Source organism: Macrotis lagotis, chromosome 2 (genome assembly GCF_037893015.1).
Source record: "Macrotis lagotis isolate mMagLag1 chromosome 2, bilby.v1.9.chrom.fasta, whole genome shotgun sequence".
NCBI classification, from domain to species: domain Eukaryota; kingdom Metazoa; phylum Chordata; class Mammalia; order Peramelemorphia; family Peramelidae; genus Macrotis; species Macrotis lagotis.
In genome coordinates this window covers 296575984-296601048 of record NC_133659.1, presented here as the reverse complement: position 1 = coordinate 296601048, position 25065 = coordinate 296575984, and the positions used below count along the sequence as shown (strand labels likewise).

General features: G+C 35.8%; 1 protein-coding gene across 5 annotated transcripts in view; it reads right to left on the bottom strand.

Moving 5' to 3' along the window:
• Positions 1–25065, bottom strand: part of ACSS3 (acyl-CoA synthetase short chain family member 3) — a 276057-nt gene that overhangs the window by 27564 nt on the left and 223428 nt on the right. For all 5 annotated transcript variants that reach the window (XM_074226517.1, XM_074226518.1, XM_074226521.1 and 2 more), the window contains 3 exons: positions 21340–21403; positions 9636–9717; positions 8426–8548 (listed from right to left, as the gene is read on the bottom strand). In XM_074226517.1, the coding sequence (XP_074082618.1) occupies positions 8426–8548; positions 9636–9717; positions 21340–21403 (269 nt within the window). The remainder of the gene's footprint in view (positions 1–8425; positions 8549–9635; positions 9718–21339; positions 21404–25065) is intronic.

The window sequence follows — 25065 nt, the reverse complement described above, 5'->3', positions numbered from 1 at the left end:
GGGAGACTTATTGTTTCATTTCTTTGTGATTGTAAAGTGCCTGGCATAAGTCAGTTAGTTACTATTGTCTGGCTTCAAGTTCAGGAAATATAATTTCTTTTGGTCTAAGATTCATGCTCAAACCTCAAGTGGCTTTAAAAAGAGGGGCTAGAAGGCTTTGATAGGAAAGGTTCCCCACCTTGTGGTTAAAAATGAAAAATGCTAAATTGAAGAGTAATTTAATCTCTTAATTTCAAGTATTTGGAAGCTCTTAACTAATTTGGGGGTTTATAAGTGTTACTAAGAAGACAAATATTATAAGTTTGGAGAGAATTATATTGTAAAACCATGTCATCTATGTGGTCCAAATGGTTATATAAGTCAGTTTTTATTATTCTTTGTTCTTTCCGTATAAAATGCCCCCAAATTTTATATCAAGGTCGGCATTTGTAAGTATGCCACTCACTCATGGGTTATTGTACTGGAAAGATCCTAGAGGATAAAACCTCATTTGTAAACTCACCTTGTAATCCCATTTGTAGCCTAAGAAAATTATGGTTAACACATATCAATTTAAAACCTTGTAACATTGCCCAGTATCCATGGCATGAATAAGAGTTAATTGGGATTTTGAAAAAAATCATCATAAGATTGAATCCTTGGGAATTCTCATTTTCTTTTTTCATTGTTTGGTTTTGTTCTAAGGGAATAAAATGTTAGCATCAGAATGTTATGTTTAATGTAAATTAGTAATTATATTTTTAATTTTAAAAGAAGTCAAAATTGCAGATTTCTTCCTTCATGTAAATTGCAAACAGGGAAACAGGAAATTGGAAAGTAAGTCCTGATTGTGAGATCTTTTCTGCTGATGTGTGTTTGGGGCTCTGTAAGTAAGATGTGGAAAAATCTTTATCAGCTATGTGAAATGCTTTTATAGATTTATAATTATTTGGCTATCTCTTATGGACATATATGCTGTTTTCCTGAAATTAATATCTGATTATTTTGTAAGAATAATGAAAGGGAAATATCAAAACCAAGATCACCATTAGGATTCCAAATATTACTTAATAATATATAATAATAGAAATATTATTTTGTAAAATTTAATTACATGTGTTAATTGACTTGAATACCTGGTTATTCTTGCTATTAGTTTATTACATTGGAATTAATAACATATATTGGAAATTCAAAGTCACCTAAGATGTCCTTAAGGTTTTAAAGAATTCTGAAAGCATTAATTTGTGCTTTGAATATGGCTAGTAGTTAAACAGGGTTAATGTGAAGTTGTCTTTGTAGAAGTTTCTAGCAATATATCTAAATTTGAACTATTTTGGATATATAGTTTTGCTTTGAGGGGAAAGCATCTATGTAACATGAAGAAGATAACATAATAGAGATAATTTGATATTTCTCTGTGGTAATCCCCTAGCCAAAGGAGTTTACTTATTTTAAAGATAGCTAATAACTAAATAGGTTCATTGCAAAAAGTTGCTTTTATAAAAAAATATTCAGTTCCAACTGTGAATTAGGATTATTGTATTTTTATGTGTCAAATTCTAATTATTGTATTTCATTTACAGAATTGTCCTTAGGTTCATGAGCAACGATTGAATTATAATTTTTTCCTGGATTTCTTATACGAAATTATAGCCTGGCATACTCTTGATTCTCCCTTAGTGCTCAAGTCACCTGAAGTTCTGGTTATAGGTAATTGCTATATTACAATATATTAATAATTGATCTGTGTGAAATCAGGTATATTAAAATAGAAAGACAACAACATGCCAGTGAAGAAGCCATTAAAACCTATGAGGTTTAATTTTAAGTACTGCAGATGGAATAGCCTTTGAGAGAATGATCTCAGCAACAGCTATGATAGGATTCTTTTAAAGGAATTACTAAACTGGCAGACCTGAAACCTGGCTCATTGGAAAAAAGATTGTAACCTCTGTCAGTAAAGGACATCTAAAACATAAGGGAACATGAATGTGTGTCCCTCTTCCTCCCAGTATTTTCCTTTATCACCCACTGATTCCATCTTTATACTATAGTATACCATTATATCAAAATATGATTTTGTGTCCCTCTCTGCTCTAGCAAATTGTCATAATCAAGGCAAGTGCACCACAATTAAGTTATGAGAGTGAACCATTGGAACTCTATATTCTAAAACCTAAATAACTGGCAAGTATTTTGTCTTGGCCTTTTTAAAATAGGATGTAATTTTTTTTTTTATCACAAGGTCCTTTAAAGAAAAAAAACAATCAGCATGACTGCTTATACCAGGATAATGCCTATTTTTTTCTTAATTTTTTTTGGTTTATTTATTTTACATTATTAGAATAATCTTGTGAAAGTAAACACAAACCCTATCCCCCCCCCCCAAAAAAAAAAATGACAGAGAAAAAATATATACGTCAGTCTGTGTTCAGATTCCAATGGTTCTGTCTCTGGGATGAGTTACCTTCCCCATCACAGCCATCAAAGAAGTTACTTCGATATTTTTCCTACAATTGCTATTACTAACTGTATTTCCCTTCATGTTATTCCTCCCCACTCTCATTTATTTACTTCTCTCTTCTTTTATCCTATCCCTGTCCAAAAGTGTGTTGTATCTGAGTACCCACTCCCACAATTTTCCTTCTCTTCTATCACCTATTCCCCATCCCCCTGATCCCATTCCTTTCCCCTCATTTTTTCTCTAGAGTAATATAGATTTCTATACCCTATTAAGTGTGCATGCTATTTCCTCTCTGAGCCATTTCTGATGAGAATGAAGGCTCACTCATTCCCTTGCCTTCTCCTGTTCCACTCCATTGTAAAAGCTTCCTCTTGACTCTTATGTGAAATACCTTAGCCCCTTCTTCCTCTTCTTTCTCTTCATCCCAGTACTTTGCTTTATCAACCATCTTTATACTGTATTATACCATTATATAAAGATTCCATCTTTATACTGTATTATACCATTATATTCAGCTCCTTCATATGCTTTGTCTACATATGCTTCTTCTAACTGCACTTATAAATAGGAAACTTCATATGAGTTATCTGTATCTTCTTCCCATGTAGGATTACAAATAGTTCAGCATAATTAAGTTCCTGATAATTAGTCCTTCTCGTCTACCCCCTCTATGGTTCACCAGAGTCCTATATTTGGAGATCAAACTTTCTGTTCAGCTCTGGTTGTTTCAATAGGAAAGTTTGAAAGTCCCCTGTTTCATAAAAATCCATTTTTTTCCCCTGAAAGAGGATGTTCAGTTTTGCTGGGTAGTTGATTGTCAGTTGTAAACCAAGATCTTTTGCCTTCCAGAATATCTCATTCCAAGCCCTATGAGCCCTTTAATGTAGATGCTGTCAGATCCTGTCTAATCCTGACTATAGAGCCAGGGTAGTTGAGTTGTTTGTTTCTGGCAGCTTTTAGTATTTTCTTTTTGACTTGGGAGTTTTGGAATTTGGATATAATATTCCTGGAAGTTTTTCTTTGGGGATCCCTTTCAGGAGGTGATCGATGAATTCCCTCGATCGCTATTTTACCCTCTGCTTCTAGGATCTCAGGCAATTTTGCTGTATTATTTCTTAATAAATGAAGTATAGGCTCTTTTCCTGGTCATGAATTTCAGGTAACCCAATAATTTTTGAATTATCTCTTCTGGATCTGTTTTTAAGGTTGTTGTTTTTCTGATGTGATATTTCACATTTTCTCCTAATTTGGGGCTTTTTTTGGGAATACTTTTATTTCTTCCTGATTTCTCACAATCATCAGCTTCCTTTAGTTCCATTCTGCATTTGAAGAAGCTATTTTCTTCAGAGAACATTTTTATCTCCTTTTCCAGCTGGCCAATTCTGCTTTTTTAAGGCATTCTTCTCCTCATTTGTCTTTTGTGTTTCTTTTTCCATTTGGTCTAAACTGGTTTTTACATATTATTTTCTTCAATATTTTTTGTATTTCTTTCACCAAGCTGCTGATTTGATTTTCATGGTTTATCTGTGTTGCTCTCATTTCTCTTTCCAGTTTTTCTTCTACCTCCCTTAATTGCTTTTTCAAATTCTTTTTTGAGCTCATCCATAGCCTGAGCCCATTTTCTATTGCTCTTAGAGGTTTTGGGCACAGAAGCATTGATTTTTGTCATCTTCTGAATCTTACATAGGACCAAAGTAATTTTCTATGGTCAGATTCTTCTTTTTCTTTTGTTTTTTCATTTCCTCAGCCTATGACTGATTTATTGCACTTTCAAGGCTTTGGGGGTTTTGGGGGGACAACCCACAGGGACTTTAATTGCTCCAAGGTTTTATGAGAGGCTTTGACCGCTCTCTTGCCTATGTTTTGGTATGTGTATGACCACAGAGCTTCCCCCTGCCCTGGAGCTGTGAGGAGGGTCCCTGCTCAGTTATGGTGGTTTGGAAGCCCAAACTGCAACTTGGATCTGAGTGTGGGCAAACAGCTGGGTCCTGCCCCAGGGAAAGCAGAGAGACCTCTTCAGGCTCCCCTTACTATCTGTAGGCTGTGCTCTGGAGGGGAAGGCTGGCTTCCCCATTCCAGCTAAAGTTCTCACCGCAGGGTTACTCTGAGGCCAGTGTCCATTCTGGTGCAGCAGAGTTCTCTCACTACTCCTTCCAGCTGTTCCTGGTGATCCCTTGGCCAGGAGATCTGGAACCCACCCCCTCTGCCATGGACCTGATCTAAGCACTCAGGCTGGCTTCACTGTGGCAGCACTAGCAGTAATTTTTTTCCAACCCCCCCCCCACCAAGTCCCAGTAAAACAGACCTTTTCTGTGGAATTTCTAAGTTGTCTTGGACTGGGGAATTGTATCACTCAGTCTTTCTGTAGTTTCTGCCCCCTCTAAATTTTGGCTAGAGTCATCTTTTGACAGCTTTTGGAATTTTTTTTGGGGGGGGACAAGTTTCCTGGAATTCCTGCCTTCACGCTGCCATCTTGGCTCTGCCCCTAGGATAATGCCTATTGGTCAATTTTATAACTGCTTTAAAGGAGAGATCCATTCTTCAACTAGAATTTTTGTTCATTCTAATATGGCCAAAGTTAAAATAGAAAATTTTGTTACAAATTACTTATTGGACATGTGCAGTATTGAAATATTTATTCAGTACACTTGTCGATACTGTTCTGGAGCTCTTGGTTACAACTTAATATGACATCCATTAATACATTTGTGTTATATTGGAATCCATGTTTTCTAAAAAGTATTCTGATAAATATAATTCTTGTTCTTTATAGACCTTCTAGTCTTTTTCTAATTATTGAATCTCTGTTAAATCTCTGTTAAAATATCTCTCTCTCTCTGGTTTCATTTCCCTAGGTTACCAGCTCAACATCCTCAAGACCAGCCTCTGCAGGATGTCAGTCAGTTGTGCCAGTCCTGATAGCAATCATTCTTTGAATTCTGACTCAATGAAGTTCTCACAGCTTCTGAAAGGCCCTGAAGAATCTGGGACCTGATTGATTTTGACAGGGGAAATGATGCAAGGAATTGATGTAGAGAATTATGAATGTAGCAGAAACAAAATCTGTAATCTTTCAATTCTGTTAAAATCAGGGAATCTTGTTAAGAGTGTTAAGTCTTTGCTCTTGAGCTATAAATTGACCTCTGTCATTTCATTGTTTAATGTTAAATTTGTACCCTGATCTCCTTAGTCTTCAACCCTCTACCTGATTCTGGGTCACATAAGGGGAGAAGGGAGTTCTGCTTTTATCCTCAGTGCCCAGGTAAGGGGAAAGGCTATAAACCTGAGTTGGGTCTCTGCTAGAGACTGGCCTTCTGTCTCTGGCCCAGTCAGCTCTCTCTCTGACTGTCTTTGCTTTTCTCTTCTTGATGTCTCTGTGTACCTAGGCTCTGTTATTCATTTCTATCTTAAATGTTTGTTGACCCTTTTGGGAAGAGAAATTTTTTTTAACTTGTTTACCTTGTTATATTTTATAATAAAATCCTGTGCAATTTCAATATCTCAGAGAGGGCATGCAAATTCCTTTCCAAATTCCTATGATTATCTGGTTGCTCCAGATCCCTGGGACAACAAAAGAACTAGTTAGGGGTAGTTAGGTGTCAAATTCAGCCTCTGTCTCTTACTAGCTGAGTGACCCTGGGGACAAATCATTTAATCCTGATCACCTCAAGAATAAAATAAAAGGATTAGTTTATTTAGGAGAGAAGGTGAAGTAGATATCCTGGAAGTTATGAACATATTATATTCACTCATTTGTTAAATATCAGTAATTGGGTTAGATTCTAATCACAAGCTTGGGAGAAATTTGAGTTCAAATTCTTTCTTATTTTTTCCCCTTCATTTTCTATAACTTCAATTTTACCGCATTCATACACTGTCAGCTACAATACAATACTGTCAAACAGAATATGCCTTGTACTAGGCTGCCTTTATTATTTTCATGCCCCCCCCATAAAGTAGAACTCTTGGTATTCTGAATGATGGTCATTGATAAGCATATGAAATAGCTATATTTTGAATTAATTATGTCTATCAGAAATGTATATAAGAAATAGGAAGTCATATTTAAAAATGGTGAGAAATTAAGAGATTGGGCAGAAAGAGCTCCCTTTTTGACAAGTTGATCAAAAATACTTGAGGCATGAATTTCAATTTCCAAGTTTTACAAAAGGGAAATCCAAGTTTAAATGGTGACACTATAATAATAACACACATGGGTCATGTCTACCAAAATATTTAATGAAATACCTTCCTGAGAGAATTGGCTGCCACACTGAGACAGCTAAGGGTACAGAAGCAGGGCTGAAAAACCTTAGCTTGTTGTAAATGAAGATAAATACCCACTTTACAGAAGGTGGCTATCATTTAATTGGGGAAGGAAATTAGCTGAATCACTAATTCTGTTTCTGCTGATCTCACTGAAGTTTTAATTGTGCTATTAAATATTTTCTCCCATTTAAAAGTAGTTTGTACCATGCCCATGAATAATTTTTGCACTTTCCTCAGAGATTCACCAAGCCAAAAACTCCCTTCTTTGATTATCTAGGTCCTAAAAACTAGGTCCTGGAACTAAATTACATGTGAGTTGCCCATCTGTATGAGTAAAGGCAGTTGACTTATTTGGAACAACATCCACGAATGTAATCACAGACTTGGACCAAAAAAAAAAAAAACCCTGTATAATACTTTGAAGTGTAAAAAATACTTTCTTCAAAACAACTCTAGGGGCAGCTAGGTGGTCCAGTGGATCGAGCACCAGCCCTGGAGTCAGGAGTACCTGAGTTCAAATATGACCTCAGACACTTAATAATTACCTAGCTGTGTGGTCTTGGGCAAGTCACTTAACCCCATTGCTTTGCAAAAAACCTAAAATAAAAAAAAACCAACTCTGAGTAGTAAACAGTATTTTTCCATTTTGCAGCTAGGTTATCCAATGCACAAATAATTAAAATGAACTCAATATTAGCAGATTCAGGATCCCCTCTTACCTTGACCAATAAACTGTCACAAAAGTGCTGACAAACAAAATTTCATTCATAATTTGATGCATTCTATCTTCTATTTCAGAAGAAGAATACGAAGGAGTTGATAGACAGATGGGTCTTGGAACCAGAAAGATTTGTATTCCAATTCTGCCTCTAATAAATATTGTCTTTATAGACCTTCTGTGACCCTGCACAAGTCACTAGACCTCTTCCTGCTGTAGGCAACTCTAGAAGACTATAATTTGAAGAGAAGGTGCCAACATTCATTTAATGATTATATGTCCCTATTTAATGAAATCACAAGTCTAATCACAGCATTATCCCTATTCTCACTCACCTTTAGAAAGAGAATTCAATGGAAATTGAAGGGATGCCCATCAGTTGGGAAATGGTTGAACAAATTATGGTATATGAATGTTAGGGAATGCAATTGTTCTATAAGAAACCATAAATGATCAGACTCTAGAGAAACTTGAAATGAATTACAGGATCTGATGCTGAGTGAAGGGAGCAGAACTAAAAGAACAATGTACACATTAACAATACATTATGAGATGATCAACCTTGATGGATGCAGCTCCTCTCAGCAGTTCAGAGAGCTAGGACAACCCTATTAGATTGCCTATGGACAATGTTATCCCTATCCAGAGGAAGAAAAACAAAACAACAACAAAAAATGTCCTTCAAAATCTGATGGAACACTACACTCACTTTTCAAAAAATTTCTCTTATGTATTTCTTTCCCTTAATCCTAATTCCTCATGTAGAAAATGACTAATCTGTAAACATGGTTATTAAAAATATGTATGTACAATTCTAACCTGAGTGTTCACAACTGAGGGGAAAGGAGTGGGAAGGGAGGGTAGAAGGAATTTTTGTAACTTAGAAAAATACATAGGCATATGGATTAATGTTGAAAAACTTTTATAACATCTGGAAAAATAAAATATCAATTTTAAAAAAAGAGAATTCAATATCCAACATTCATTAATACCTCTTCAATAGCACCTGCAGAAATCCTGTGACCTGCCACATTGATTACATCATCAACTCGAGACATAACATACAAATAGCCATCTTCATCCATATAACCAGCATCCATGGTATCATAATAACCCTGTTAATACAAGAGCCCACAAGATCAAAATAAATATATTTTAGCTGCCATGTAGGTTAATACATTAACATTTTAAATTCAGGACTATGTAAAGTATAAAAGAACTGGTTGCATCCATTCTTAGGTGTTGTGAATTTAAAATAAATATATATTTCCAATGCTTGTCAGATTCTGTTTGGTCCTTAGACATCTTGGAATAAATTAAATTTCTTGTCTATATCTACATTGAGTTAACACAGTGAGCTACAAAGTTTATGAACTCAATTTCTTTTCTTAATAGAAAAGTAGTGTTCCAATATCATGAGGAGCATACAACATTTGATTGGCAGATTTCTTCTTGATTTAAAATTAGACTCTTTCTATGTTAATATTTGAAAGGTATCACATAGTTTAATCTACTCTTAATCTATTCTGATGACTAATGACAGAATCCCCAAACTCTATGCCAGCAGATAGCAAATCAACCAAGCTGGCATTGTTTAAAACAAAGTCTTAGCAATGGAATGTCTATTCTCTGACATGTATGAAGGCTGGTCATGAAGCAATGATTTTTTTTTATTTTGTCAATTCAATTGTAAAATTTTTCCCCCCTATAGAGTTACTAAAAGGAGAAATAAGATTGGTTAGATCCATAAAAGAACTTCCTCACTGTGAGAAAGTAAGAAAAAAATGATTCAACTCTAAAACAAGTCAATTAGGGAAGTAGTTGAATCACTAACCCCATAAATGGTTAAGATTGAGATAAATGGGGGCAGCTAGGTGGTGTAGTGGATAGAGCACCGGCCCTGGAGTAAGAAGGAGCTGAGTTCAAATATGACCTCAGACACTTAATTGCTTAGCTGTGTGACCTTGGGCAAGTCACTTAACCCCATTGCCTTGCCAAAAAAACCCCAACCCTAACAATGACAACTCAGGCTAAATAAAAATTTGAGCAATTCATATCCTGTCGAGCAGGGAATGTCATCTGATGGTCTTTTTAAATTCCCTTCTGCTCTAAGAATTTATGGACAAGCTCTTGGCTTTTCACTGTATGAACAAGTTTGATAAGGAGCAGAATCATCTGAACCATTATCTTAAAGGTTCTTACAGGAAACTTTTCAAAATACAAATGCTTGAAGGCTTCCTGGTTTTTCCAGAGTCCCGAAAATGATCCAGGAGGCAGAGGCAACCTTAGGAGAAAATACAGAAAAGTTAGCATTCAACAGGTGAAATTGAATGGAAGTCTATATAGTTGGATAGATTAGAGTTTATATTGTCAGTGAGACGGTAACATGTATTTGATGGAAATCAGTTATATTTCTCTCAAAATTCTAAATCTACCAGCCAACCTCTGACTACCAATGTGCAAACCACTGAGATCAGAGATTACAGAAACAAAGACTTAGAACTGGAAAGAATCATTGAAGTCACCTCATCTAACACCTTTTTACTGATGAAGAAAATGAGGTCTAAATATTTGTCTAAGGCCTCAGGATGATAGATTTAAAGCTGAAAAAGACTCCTAGGTTGCTTATGGAAACTCTGTCATTTTAAAGATGATTTTGTATTTTATAGACAGGGAACCTAATGACTTCTCTAAGGTTACACAGGTAGCTGTATCAGGATTGGAATCTGAACAAAGTGCAAGGACAATTGTTTTTGGTGTGACCCATGCATATCTGGCTCATTTTTATTCTAAGAAGTCACTAGAGTATTAGAAACAATAACAAAATAAAAATTAGAATAAAGAGACTTGATGTTGTTTCTAAGGGGAAATAAAGTCACTTTCTTGTAATAAGTCCCAAGATCATAGGGTCTGAAAGAACCTTAGAGGCTATTGGTTGTTCAGTTATTTCAGTCCTGAAGTACTAGATTGGTTTGCCATTTCAGTCATGAAGTACTAGATTGGTTTGCCACTTCCTTCTACAGGTGACAGATGAGGAAACTGAGGCAAACAGGGTAAAGCGACTTGCTCAGGGTCACATAGCTAATAAATGTCAGGTCAAATTTGAACTCAGGAAGATGAATCTTTCTAATTCCAGGCCCAGCAACCTCCAAGGCACCACCTATCTGCCCTTTAGAAATCATAAAGAGAATTAACTGTTTCTGTCCACCAAGGTCTTCTGCCATCAAAGCTAAGCCAGGTTCTAGGAAAAAAGACACCCCCCCCAAGTCAAATAGCTTTTTTTCACTTGTAATCTGCAGTTTCTACATGAAAGATAAGCAGACCTTGTGAATCAGACCCCTTATCAGATGTCTATCTTCTCTTTTCCTATTTAATTCAATCATTACTTCCCTTCCATTGGTGCTGAGAATGAAAGCACAGTGCCTGTTACAGTTTATGTGTCTCCCTCTATATCATTCAGGTAGCAAACTCTCAACATGAAAATTCACTCCACAATTGTAGCTCATGAAGCAGAAATTGAAACCAGATTCTACTGGCTCCAAAGTCAGCCCACTATCCAAAATACTTCTTATGAGACATAATTAATGGCCAATTAAAAAAAGAAAGAAGGAAAGAAAAAAATATCACATAACAAGGATATACCCATGTAGCTGATGACCAAGCAATGAAAGCTCATTTCCAATCCAGGGGGTGTACCTCTCTAAATTCTCCTTTTTTTCTGCCTACATATGGTGGTGGATAAAGTGTTGACCTGGAACCAGGAAGAAGCACTTGAATTTAAATCTTTTATTTAATAGTTAATAGTTTGTAAGCCTAGATAGGTTCCTTTTCCTCTCAGGGTCTCCATTGCCTTATTTGTAAAATAGGAGGGTTGGCCTCAATAGCTCCCAAAGGGGCTTTTAGCTCTAATCTATTATCCTATGATTCTAAGTTTCAGTCATGTTTTTCTCCCAGAAATTCCTGAATCTAAAGAACAGCTAGGTGCCACAAGAGGATAGCATGCTGGGTCTGGAATGAGGAAGTTTACTCTGAGCTCAGATATGATCTCAGACACTTATAGCTAAGTGACCTTGGACAAGTTATTTAACTTTCTTTGCCTCAGTTTCCTCATCTGTAAAGTAAGCGGGAGATGAAAATGGCAAACCACTCTAGTATCTGCCAAGAAAACCTCAAATAAAGACCAAACAGTGACCAAGGAGGGCTTGACCTAGGACCTACTGCTGGGTAAACAATAAGAGAGGAGAGGGCAGGGGAAGGGAGGGAAGGAGAAAAGAAAGAAAAGAAAGAAAGAACAAAGAAAAAGCAGGGAGGGAAGAAAGGAAGAAGTGTAACAGGGAGTTCTGGGGGACAAAGAAATATCTTTTTGTGTTGAGAACAAATCTTGTGGCTTTTCCTGCACTGTTTTCTGCACTTTAACCTTGGTCACAAACTTAGCAAAGGAAGTAATGTGTGCAATACTAGGTAGCTCTGGTTTCTTTCCCCCTTCCTTTCTCCAGGCTAGATCCATGTGGTCCTGGCTCCATGCTGCTGGGGCAAGTGAAAGTCACTATCCAGCTGCTTCTCCAAAGAACCTAATTTGTGAAATTTTTATATTGACTTGTCAACTGTTTGTGCAACCTGTGAATTAAAGTCTAAGCCCTTGTTACTTCCCTGAGTCACAGAGGGCGATTTTGTCACCCAACCAAAACACAGTTGTCCCTCTCTCCATCAATAGATGGGAGGGAGGGAGGGAAGAAATGATGCCAGGGAAAATATGGCCAGCAAAAGTTTTGGGTTGAATTGAAAGAACTCAGGTAAGAGACTGACTCTAATTCAGAAGGAAGTTTAGGGACAAAAAAGTTTAAGTAGTGCTGTGAGCTAAAGGGAGAGACTAAAGGATGGGAAACCATGGTTTCAAATTAAAGTTAAAGGGAAGAACAACCAGACCTAAGCCAAGAGATTTTGAGCAGTAAGGAAAAACATAGGGGAAGGAGAGTTTGGGAGATCATACACCCCAGGAGGGGGAACAGCCAGGGTATAAGTAGTAAAGAGGGGCATGGAGTAGGCAATCATAATTCCCTAAGAGCAGGAAAACTGGCAGTTTAAGTGAGGAGTAAGCAAGCTTTTAAGGAGGATTTAGGGAGACAAAGGGGGAAATGGCTAGCTCAGAGAGCAAAGATGAAGTAATTAGGGAAATGTCAATGAAGGGTGGTAATTCAAAGACTTAATCCCTTCAAGCTAAGGCATTGTTTTATTAATAAGGGCTTGTCTTTTGCCTGGGAGTGAGGATTTACCTTGCCAGAAAGGGGCAAGGTACTTAACTAAAAGTTCAAAGGCTTTACCTCATAGCTTGGATAAAAAGGATGGCTAGGGGTCAGTGTTAATGTAAATTATATGGTCAGTGCAGAGCAAGCAGATTAGTAACTATAAAACATTTTCTTTATCCAATATTTTCCCAGCTTCCAAAGGAAGGAAGGAAGAAAGAAAAGAAGGAAGGAAAAAAGGAAGAAAAACAAACTACTACTTCCACAACATCTGCATTTGTCCCTTTCTCCCTAATCACCATAATTACTCATCACTTCTCATTTGGACTGTTACATGTGTCTCTTAAGTGGCACAATGCTTCCACCCTCTGGAGGTAGAACAGGTGGATATCAGCCATGACTTAGAAAAAAATGAAGTAGGAACCTACAGATCCATAAACTCTCTTTCACTTTTAAAAGATAATTAGGGAAAATGTCAGTTAATGCATGAAGAAGAAGCTTGATAAAGACAAGGGAAGAGATCACTAGTATTTTCACAGATATTTTCTACAGCAGATCATATTTTCCCAGTCACACAGTGATTAATTGTAGGGTTCCCTATTCAGGAAAGTCATACTAATCTTAAGCATCCTTAAAGACTGTTTAAGGACCGCTTAAGCAGTAAAAGTCAAGAAGTGGTTTTCCTAGCAAAAGTCTCTAGCAGTAAAGGTCATGAATAATGTGAGTTTCCTAGAAAAAAGTTTCTATCAATGAAAGCCATAAAAGTAATTATAATAATATGGAGTCCCAATCAATGAAAGCTATGAATAAAGTAAAACAAGATAAATGTAAGTCAAAATAAAAAGAAAAAACACTCTCTGGAGCATGACCAGGGCATGACTAAATATGCCCAGGCTATAACCTTATAAATCCAGGACTCTAGACAAAACAGTTCTGATACGGCACTGGGTTGTCTGGGATCCAAGGACAATGCTGAGCTGAGGAAACCCCAAAATATCACCAAGCTACACCAACAAATGCTGTAACTCCTCCCCTATTTCCTTCTCCTTTTGATTTCTATAATTACCTCAGAGGTTTTGGGGGTGGGGGGGGTCTTTGTGATATTCCAATAGGTTGTCTAGCTGCCACCCTAGACTGCTCTGATGCCAATAACTTACTTTGATTATTAAACAATTTATATCTTGAATATCTCACTGGGCAGGGGGATTTATGGGCAAGACACCAAGAGAAAGATAATTTTAGATTCAATTGAGCTCACTACTTCTTGATTTCAGAAAACATTTGAATCAATAGAAGAGTCATTTCCAGCAACATGCCACCTATTCGTGTGCTAAAATTCAATTACTATGAAATGACATTGTCAGTAATTCTTTGATCATTAATATCAAATGAAATAAAAAACAGACATATTCCTGCCAAAGATGTTCATTACATCACATAGGATGCTTGTTGAAATATTCAGTTAACAAAAAAACTCCCTATAAATGTTAAGGTCCTCTCAGTGATTCTGTTTCTAATATTAGATACTACAACCTGGATTATTACATAATCTCCTTAAAAGATACTTAAAATATACTGATTTACTAATCTAAAAAGAAAAATGTAAGAAAATGGCGAGTTTTATCATACTATCCAAATCTCTTGGATAAGCACTATACATGGACAAGGAGCAGAATTAAAATAGAGAATTACAGGAAGAGGTCTATGTGATAACTTGTGTGGCCTTTTCAATGATTTACTTGCCCCTCACTGAAAATATTCATTTTTATAATACCAATATTTTTCCAGGGATGCTAAATGTTAAGATATCTTGGAGTGCTATGACAGTATAAGAAGAATCAAATTTAAAGTGATTGAATGTGAAAGGTGAAAAAACAGAGTCTCACACATACTAACAATTACTTGGATTCAAGGAGTGTTTTAAAGATAATGTTAAGAACATTATAAGCTGATAAGGAGATGATCTGAGAATGAGGGATAAGAGGATGAACATCTAAATTTTACACTGTGTGATAAGATCAATCCCTACCAAAGTTCCCCTCAACATGGATTGAGCTAGTTTTTTCTCTCCTCTTAAAAAGTGTCAAAGCTGTTTCTGAGAGCTGATAGACCCAGAGAGCCTAGACCCAAATTGCAACTTCCTAGATTCAGCTTTCTAGGACATTCTGGTTATCTAAGGAAGTTTCCATGTCAACTAAGGATATAAAAAGACCCACCCACATGGAGTTAGGTCCTTCAGACATGGTAGACTCAGTGTGAGTCACCACGCATTGCCCTGCTCACCAGAAGTATTTGCATTTATAGATAAAACGGTCATGGTAATCCAGTTAAGTACTGGAGAATCTTTAATGAATATCATTTCTGTGCTATGAGTAAATAAGCTTCATTTAGTTAATTGTTGATTAATCTTCCAACATTTAATTACATTATAATATTAAACTAAAACTAACAAGAAACTGATCTGAATCAGGCCCACTCCCCATATCTAGGATTCTGGTATCTACAAAATATGAAAATAATTAAAGATATAGGCTTGAGTGTGATAGGCAAGTTCAACCTGGATGATTTATGCAATAGATGGACAAGGATGATATAGATGGTGAGAAGGTGTGCATATATCACAATCTTTCACAGTAGAAGAAGTCATTATGAAAATATTATGGGTCTAAAAGAATGTGAGCCATTGGAAAGTGAGGACCCCACTTTCTTTAAGGTCTGCTGGGCTGTGAAATTCTACAGGGATTGTTACGAATATAATGTCATATACCTAACAAAAAAGAACTCAAGAAATTAACTCATGAAGAAAAGTCTTTTACAAATATACCAAAACACATTGTCTTCTTGCCAAGAGATGACAATTTTGGTTTAGTGTATCATTAGAGCAATTTTATCTTTTGTTGCTGTTTTTTTTTTAATTTTAAAAAATGAACTTACATTATTAGACTTTATTCAACTCATCCAGCAACTATGTTCCAGCAAGTATTAAAAACAATAGCGCTACTCTAGACCACCAGGGATTTAACTGCTCCTTTTGACAACAGAGGAACCCATGCCAACAGAATCCCAGAATTGGCCACAGAATCAGATGAAATTTGGCCCAGTACCAACTGACCACTTTTTTACTGAACGGGTTGTAAACAGAAGTTTTATCATTCTGTCTAATAACAGTGATTACTGTGTGTTCTCTAGCCATTCTAAGAGGTTTTTCTTTCATTCTCTGCCTACTTCTGTGTTATATATGAACTAGTGACTCATAATTATGTTCCAATATCTTAAACCTTTGCCATGACCATGGGAGCACCTCATAAAAGTCACGATCATTCTCTCCTCTTTGCAATTGGAATAATAAGACTTTCCCCTACAAAATTAACTACTCTGAGTAGGTGCTAAAATGAAAAGGATTTGAAATAAGGAAGCATTGCAATTTTCTATCAGCAGAAAGCAAAGCCCAAAAGAGGAACAGAATTCCGTAAAAGAAACTGTAGATTCAATGTTAAATACCAGTATATTATATAAGGCAAGGATTCAATATTATGTTTCTCCTATGTTACAAGTTACTGAATGGGCAGTATTCAGACTCCTCTTTTCCTTAAAAAAAAAAAAGCAAAGATTCTTTCCCTTTGCAAGAAATACCTAGACACAAAGCCATGGTGAGGAATGCAAAATATCTTTAAAGTAGATCAACTCATTATATGATTTTTAAAAACACTATTTCCCAAGCCTTGCAGTCAGTCTACTTAGCATACAGAAATGAATCATTGTAACCTGCAAAGAGTTGAAAGACTGTTGCAATTTTGGATTCGAATGAACCCACAAGGGAAAGGTGGTTTCCATGGTTATTTCTCGGTTGCTAATTACACAGCCAATCATAATGGATGATACAGCTAAAAAACGAGGGCAAAAACATCAACCATACTAAATCACCTGATATAGAAAAGGAAAAATAAGAAAGAAAATTGTTTCCAATCTATGGACTTAAATTTTAATAATGGAATAGCCCATTTTATTTTTAATAGCCAAATATAGTTTATTTCTCTTAATCATTAAAAAGAATAGTCTAGAAAATATGATTCAAAAAAAAGAGTTTAAGGAAATGTTGCTTTTTTCAAAGTATACTAAACATCACAATATTAATAATAATGCGCTATTAATAATAATAATAGCACTTTGAGAATTGAAAAGCATTTCACAAATATCAGCTTAGGTTATCTTATAGAAGCAAGAAGCACTGGCATGAAAAATTAAAAAACACAGTTAATCCCCCACCTGCTTTGAAGTCAGCCCCTGGAGCAGAACTAATTGCTGCCAAGTGACCCAGGGATCCTTCTCAGATGACCAGAGAGAATGGTCCAGTTCTGAGAAAACATGCTGCTATTTCATTCACAAATAGTTAACAGTGAACATGAGTCCACAGGCTTTTTTGTTTAACGAACATGTATTAAACAAAACTATTCCATTGTTTTTTCCTCTTCTCTCTTTTAGGGAGGAATGAAGCAAAGAATGGATGGAGGGATGAAGGAAGGAAAAAATATTGAGACATCCATCCCTTCTATATACTCTAAAGCAAATTGAATGGGCACAATCCATTATTCTAAGACAAATAACAGCTGGGATTCTTAGGTGTTTGGGACCTATAAATTTATTAAGTCTAGAGTCTCTTCACAAAGGGTCAAGTAATGAGGCTGGTGAGCATTTGGGGGAGTGATGAGTGAAGGCAGAATCATGGGAGTTTTAGGTTTGGACCAAATTGGATAGCAGGAAATATTACTTCCAGTTTTATCATCTGTAAAATGATGGGACTAGATGAAGAGACCTCTAAGGTACCTTCCTGTTCTAAATCTATGATCGCATGATAACTAATTAGGAAACTCTTCATGGAGAAGGTAGGATGTCAAGAGGTGGAAAGAATTAATGCAAAGTGATAAATAAAAGAGAAAAAATATGGAGTCAGATCTTATTGAACATTTTTCATGTTCTCTTTATAAGTATTTCCTGCCTTGGTAACCAACCCTAAGGAAGTCAAATCTATGGATACAAAGAAAGAAAGAGTATCTATAAAGCACTTTCTGGATATTGTATATTGGGGCGGGGAGGGAGGGATACAATTTTAAGCAAGTCAATTCCTGTTTCAAGAGCTTACGTTTCTAGGGGATGTTCATAAAAAGGCTACCTGGGAAATAGAGGGGAGAGGAAAAAGGGGAGGAAGAAGCAGGAGAGAAGTGATGAGAATCTTAATTAAAATAGTATCTGAGAAGAAAGAGAGAAGGTGAGTGATAACTTGAAGGTAGAATTGACAAGTCTAGATTAGGTATAATGGTAGAGAGAGAGGAAGATTTGGGGATGAGTCTGTGGTTGAGAATCTGGGTTGCCTTCAATAAAAAAGAAAAAGGTAGGAAGTGTAAAATATTTGGTGAGGAAAGATGAGTTCTGTGTGGAGCATGTTCAATGTGAGATGTTTCTGGGATGTCTAGTTAGAAATGTCTGACAGAGTTAATAATATGAGACTTGAGCTCAAGAGAGAGTGCAGAGGCTTGATATTGCTATTTGGAAATTATACACATATAGATGAAAAATGGACCCATAGGAACTGAGGAGGTCACTGAGAGAGTGTCAAGAGAGGAGATGATCCAAGACAGAGCCCTTGGCTACAGCTATCCATAGGTAGATTGCATGGATGATGGATGACTCAGCCAATGTGAGAGAACATGCTTATTATTACCTGGACCAGGCAGATAGTGACAGGAATTTCCAATCAGAGATTTTCTTTTCAGTTTCCTCTTTTTTTTTTCCTACCCACTCTCTAAAGAATATAGATACTTCTCAGGGATAATACACTAGAAGGTCATCATGGTAGAATAGGTGGTTTTAGAGAGGAGGAGGAGGAGGAGGAGAAAGGAGAAGAGCCTCAGGTCTGATTTTATTTTTGCTCTCAATGTCTCAATCCTCCCTCCTCCCCCCATGGGGGGGGTGAAAGTCCAATCAATCTTTATGCAGACTTGGGTGTGCCTAAAGAACTCATTAGCCCACAATTCCAACTTTTTCTATTAGTTTTTAATTTATTCTGTATCAACTCAACAAGGAAACTCTATTAATCAATATCTATAAGTATTCTGTAATTTACAGTATTGGGGATTTTCTTATGAAACTGAGAATTTAAATAACTAGTTCAAGGTCACAAAGCCAGGGCATAAGTGACAGAAATCTAACAAAAATAAAAGTGAGGAATTGAGGAAGAAAAAACACACACACACACAGATATACATATATATATATATATACTTTCATTCCATGCTTACATATTCACTCATGAATATGTATGTTTCAGAGTCTTATAAATAGAAACTCTAGAAAGTATGATATATTATTGTTCTCAGAGCCTGAATGATCTGAGTTCAAGTCTTACCTGTTCCACCTTTGCTATGGGATCTAATCACTTCAACTAACACCCTAAGTATAAAGACTACAAAACTGCAGAGAAGATGCTGGCCTAGATTAGCATGGAGAGTTCCCTATGTGAATAAAATTAGTCCAGTCCCAGTTGCTATCTAGAAATTAGGCTGACTATTCCCAGTATACTAGGAGGAGAACAAAGGAGAAACACCTAAACCAACCCTGTCCAACAACTCTGCCCTTCTCCAACGGCCAATTCAAAGCCTATTGGGTTCTTCTTGATTTCTCTCCTTCCATCATTTTAAGTCATGTCCAACAATTTGTGATCACTTTTTAGGGTTAAAAAACACAACTGTTCACTATTTCTTTCTGTAGATTATCTTACAGATAGGGAAACCAAGGCAAAATGATTTAAGGGACTTGCCTAGGGTCATGCAGTTAATTAGAATCAGAGGCTGAATTTCAAATGATGTCATTACTGACTCAAGGACTGGCATTTTACCTGCTGAGTTACCTAGCTGCCCAAGACTTTTCTCTTGCTGCCTCCATTTATGGCTTTTGTTAGTCTCTTTTACATGCTCTTTGTAATCTGTTTGATAGCATCTTAGGAAAGTTGAAGGTTAAATTACATATAATACTATGTAAATAGTTATGGTTTATCAGCTATGAAATTAGGAACTAATACAAAAAGCTATAAAAGGCAGCTGGGTGGTAGAACAGATAAGGGGCTGGGGTTGGGGTCAGGCAGACAGAATTCAAATCATGTCTCAGCCTGGAACATGCCACACACTTAACAAACCTAGGTATCTATGTGAACCCGAGCAATTCACTTATTCTCTCTCAGCCCCATATAAAATGAAGATAAATATATCATCAACTTCACAGAATTGTTGAAAGAACTTAAATCTTAAAACACTATATAAATATTAGTTGATATCAGTATCATTATTTTTACCAACGTTTAAAGACTGTAGAAGAAGGGAGGAAGGAGAAAGAGGAAAAGGGAGGAAAAGAATTCTTGCATCATCCCTAAAATCAAAGTGATGACTTCTTTTTACTTTTCTTTCAGATCAAATTGTTTTCTATTAGAAATTGCCAAATTTTATTAAAGTCAGAAGAGTTAATAGATGCTTTAAGATAAATATTTGCATTTCTTTTTTTGCTTTTCATTAAAATGAATAGAAGGGGGAAAAACAAACCACTGCTGTTCAGGAAATGATCATCTCGTTATTTAATGCCTCTGAGTTTCAGTTTTCTTCCAGTTCTCACAATTAAGAAATGAGCTTCTCTCAAGATCTTTATTTAGGATATATTTCTAAAAAAAAGTTGTCTCTCCCCCAAGTGTTGGATTTGGAGTCAAAAGACTTAGGTTCAAATCATGGTTCTGCCAATTACCACCTATGTGTCCATGTACAAATCAAAGGACCCTCTAGACTTCACTTGTCATAATAAAGGGGTTGGAATAGTAAGCCTCTGAGATCTCTCAGTTCTATACTCTTATCTATGATCTACTTAGAGAGGTAAGTAGATCAGCTATATGGAGAAAGATAAGTATCATCAACCATGGGCTGCATCAAAACCATACTCCTCAAAGAAACCAAAGTCAAAAATATCAGCTATTGAGGCTTGACAAACAGCATGGCCCCTGAGGTCATTCTTCATGAATGTCGGTTCTACTGCCACAGCAAATGCGATTCTTTCTTTTTCCTTTAATTCAATCAGACTTGTGATTTTAAGGGTGTGAGAAACTCCAAATTCAGGAACACTTTCAACTAATGCAGGTCAGCAATTCACCTGCAAACTATAATCTTAGAGCTTTACAGGAATACTGAGTTTTTGTGGCTAGTACATTCCAGAGACAGGACTTAAATATAGACCTCCCTGACTTCAAAGTCAGCTCTTTATTCTAAGTTGTGTACAAGAAAAGACTAAATAAATGCACTTAAATCAAAAGGAATAAATGTATTTGCACTCCACGATATCACATATGGAAAAGAATGAAAATAGATGAGAAGCCATAGAGAGAGTAATTTTTCCTGGTGGAAAGTCTACAATAATAAGACTGCAGATGATTCAGTAGAATTAACATGATATGATCTTTAATCTTTTTGATCCCAAGAAATCTCCTATATTTGAGAATCACAAAATTCCGCAGAATCCAAATAAGAAAGGAGCCATTCCTGAGCAATAAGTTGACCACCACCATCATAAATATCATTATTAGGATCATCACCCAACTGACTGGTGTCTTTGGCTCTGGAAATGTTGCTTACTTTACCACAATATTTCCCAAGGTGCGGGTCTTCAGTTTTTGCATGTTGTCATCCAAAATCATAACTGTAAAGTCAAATTTTAAAAATAATAAATTTTGGGCAAAAATGACACACTGCTATTCAAGTTAAAAGACAGTTGAGGATTTCCAGATGAATAACTAAAAACAAATATAGAGCATACCTTCATATTCTCCTGAATTGAAACAACAACAGAGAGTTCTATGTAATAATGTTTTAATGTCCAAGAGACATTTTCTATAGGAGAAACATTTCCTCACAAGTGATATTTTTCTGAGTAATAATATATGGTAGTAATAATAATAATCTGCAAACCAATACACTCCTGATTTTTAAAAAATTATAAAAATCAAAACAAAGTACAGATGAAGAGACCGAGGAGGAACAATAAGGTGTGATAGTTGGCATTTTCTGTTAATGCCACTGTAAATATTTTATTTCCTTTTAAAGATAAGCTGATTCTATTTGAAAAAAAAGGAAGAAAGTCAAATTCACTGGGACTCAAAGGCAGGTACACAAAAGTTGGAAGAGATTTTTGATATTTTTCCTACTTTTCTTTTTTTAAAAAAATGAAGAAACTGAGGCCCAAAGATGTGAACTAAACTTCTCAAGGTCACAAAGGGTCTAAGCAATACATTCGGGAGTTTCATAACCTTTTTTATATCATAGGTCCTTTGACATTGTGATGAAGTCAATGGACCCCCTTTGCTCAGAACAATGTTTTTGAACTTATAAGATAAAGTATACAGAATTACAAAGGTAATCTATTATATTGGAAGAGTGCAATATTAGTCAAAATAAATCAATAAAATATGCAAAATTTATTAAAAATAAAAACTAAAGAGGTTCTTGTAAAGAACTCTTAATTTAAACAGGTCTAACTCTTCTGCTCCTCATCCAAAAAAACCCCTTCAAATATAAAATTCAAGAGATGCCTAAAAAGGTAAACAGAAAGGAAAAAAAATGTTAGTCAGTAAGATTAACAAAATGTCTTCATCTCTGAACTGTGACATAGAGACATCCAGAAAAGAAAGTGACCTATCAAAACCAGGAGATCTTTGCCCTGATTTAAGCTTTGATGTCACCTTGCTGTAATCCTTGCAAGGCTGATCTTAATAACTTTCCTAACAGTCACAAGGCTTTCAGTACTAAGTTGCTTCTCTTCTGAAATGACACAGGATGCTGTTGGCACCTGCTTTTATTAAGTTCTCTTCTCATTATATGCTGCCCATGAAAATAAATCACCAAGTCCTCTTGAGAGCTTAATAGATCCTTGTGTTGCTTCATTTCCCATTTTATATGAAAAACAGAAGGCAGTTTGGTTTCCTTGGGAAGAGAAAGAGACCATTTCCCCCCCTATCTTCCCCAAAGGTAACTTCTTTGTTGTGACTTTTAAAAATAAATAAAACATAATAATATTTGTGAATTTCTGGAACATATTGAAAAATTTTGAAACCATTTTCTTGAGTATAAAACACTGGAGGCTTGAGTCCCAAGGTGGAGTTTCTGCATGTAAATGACTTGCCTAAGGAAGAGTGAAAGGCTTTTGTCATAGCTTGGCCAATGTGGTTGCAAAGCTTAACGCTTTGTTATGAGCAGACATAAAAATGTTGCAGAAGGCCAAAAGATAAATATGCTTATCATCTCCCTTAATCACCATCTCCTGAAATATGTAAGATCACAAAAGAGGACTCTGGGAGCAAATATATTTCCATAGAAAGAGCTGAATTCCTTGAAATTCCATTCATAGGGATAAGTCACTGACTTTTCATCATAGCATTTCTGCCCCAACAGTCAAACCAATGCCTCAGTGGTGCTTCATCTAATAGCAAATTTCTTGTTTGAGAAACAAAAATGATTTGATATGATGAATTAAAGGAAAAAATATTCCATGAATATCATAGCTTGAGGAAGCGAGTATTAATGTTTTTCCTCCACTTGAAGTTTGTGGTAGAGAGGGAAAGGAATGCCAAGCATAGTCAGTGAAGAACCCTAGAGTTCAATAGAAGAGATTTCAAAGTTTAGAGAAAAGATGATAAGTAACAATAGAGAGAATGGAAAACTTATAAGAATGAAATCCCAAAGGCACAAGAATTCCATTGAGGCAGAAAAAGAGGAGTGTGGATACAAAGCTAATTCAGTAACCAATAATATTTTTGTTAGTTTGTTTGAAAGTATGAACAGCAAGAAAAATTATATATATATGTTTATAAACATACATACATATATCCATATACATTTATATGTATGTATATATATATATGTATGTGTGTGTGTGTGTGTGTGTGTGTGTGTGTGTGTATTGCATTGTGCCAAGGGTTAGCAGTACAAAAAGAAAAATCTAGTCAGTTCCTGTATCAAGAGCTTGTATTTTAATGGGAAAAGGAAAAGAGGAAACAATATATTTGAAAAATAAGAAAAGTGGATGATGGCTTCAAACTCATTTTATTTCTGTTTTCTCTGCCAAGGCTGCTTTCTTGTGAACTGAAACATTCAGAACAAATATGGCTATTTATAAGGAGTAGATACCCAAGGTAACACAATACAACAAAGAAGTTACCTTTGGGGAAGATGAGGGGGGGAATGGTCTCTTTCTCTTCCCAAGGAAGCCTCTAGATACCACAGATGGGTTCAGGTTACTAGATCGAGATAAAAAATATCCTTGGATACTGAAAGGATTAGCAGTTATGATGACTGAGAAATTATCAGTCATCTCTTAAAGATTATAAAGAATAACAGGTAGCAGAGAATGGAAGAAGGGCAAATACTGTCCCCATTTATTTTTTTAAAGAAAATAGAATGGAATCTATAAGCTATAAGGCAATGAGCTTGATATCACATCCTGGCAAAATTCCATAATCTATTATTAAAAAGATGGAATAGTTTTTGAACATCTAGGAAGGGAAGCAGTGATTTCATTTCCTTGAGAACAACAGGTCAAGACAGATGAAACTCAATTACTTTTCTGACAGCATAACTCAAGTGGACAGACCATGAAAATGTTGTAGAAAGAATTTATCTATATTTTAGCATTTAATAAAATTTCTTATGCTATTCTTGTATGAAAAATGGACGAATGTGAGCTAATGTAGTATAATTAGATGGATTTGGAATTGGTTGATCTCAGAATAAAGTGTCAACATTCATGGTTCCATGCCAACTTAGAAAAAGATCTCCAGGCAGAATCTACATTTAACCCTAAGATGTTCAACATTTAAAAAATGCAGATAAAGGAAAAAAGATGATGTGTTTATCTAATTTTCAGATGACAAAAAGCTAGAGGATAATCAAAACTCCTGATGAAAATCAGGATTGAAAAAGATGTTTCAGGCTACAATCTGGGGTAACACAGAATAAATCAATTTAAAAGGATAAAAATAGTCTTGAAATAGTTCAACAAATCAACTTCACAAGTACAAGATGAGGGAAGTAGGACTATGCAATAATCATAGGAAGAAGATTTGGAGGTTTTAGTGAATAGCAAGTTCAGTAAGTGTCAGCATTGTGAATCTACATACCAAAAAGTTACATGCAAACATAGGGCAAAATAAGGTGGAATTATGTTCTGGAAAAAAAGAGGAAATAGCCTCTTTGTACTCTGTTCTGATCAGGTCACATCTGCAGTACTTGATTTTGGGGAGTCTTAGTGATAAGCTGGAAAATCTGCATAGCTAAGACAATTCATATACTGTATCAGGAATTCTTGTC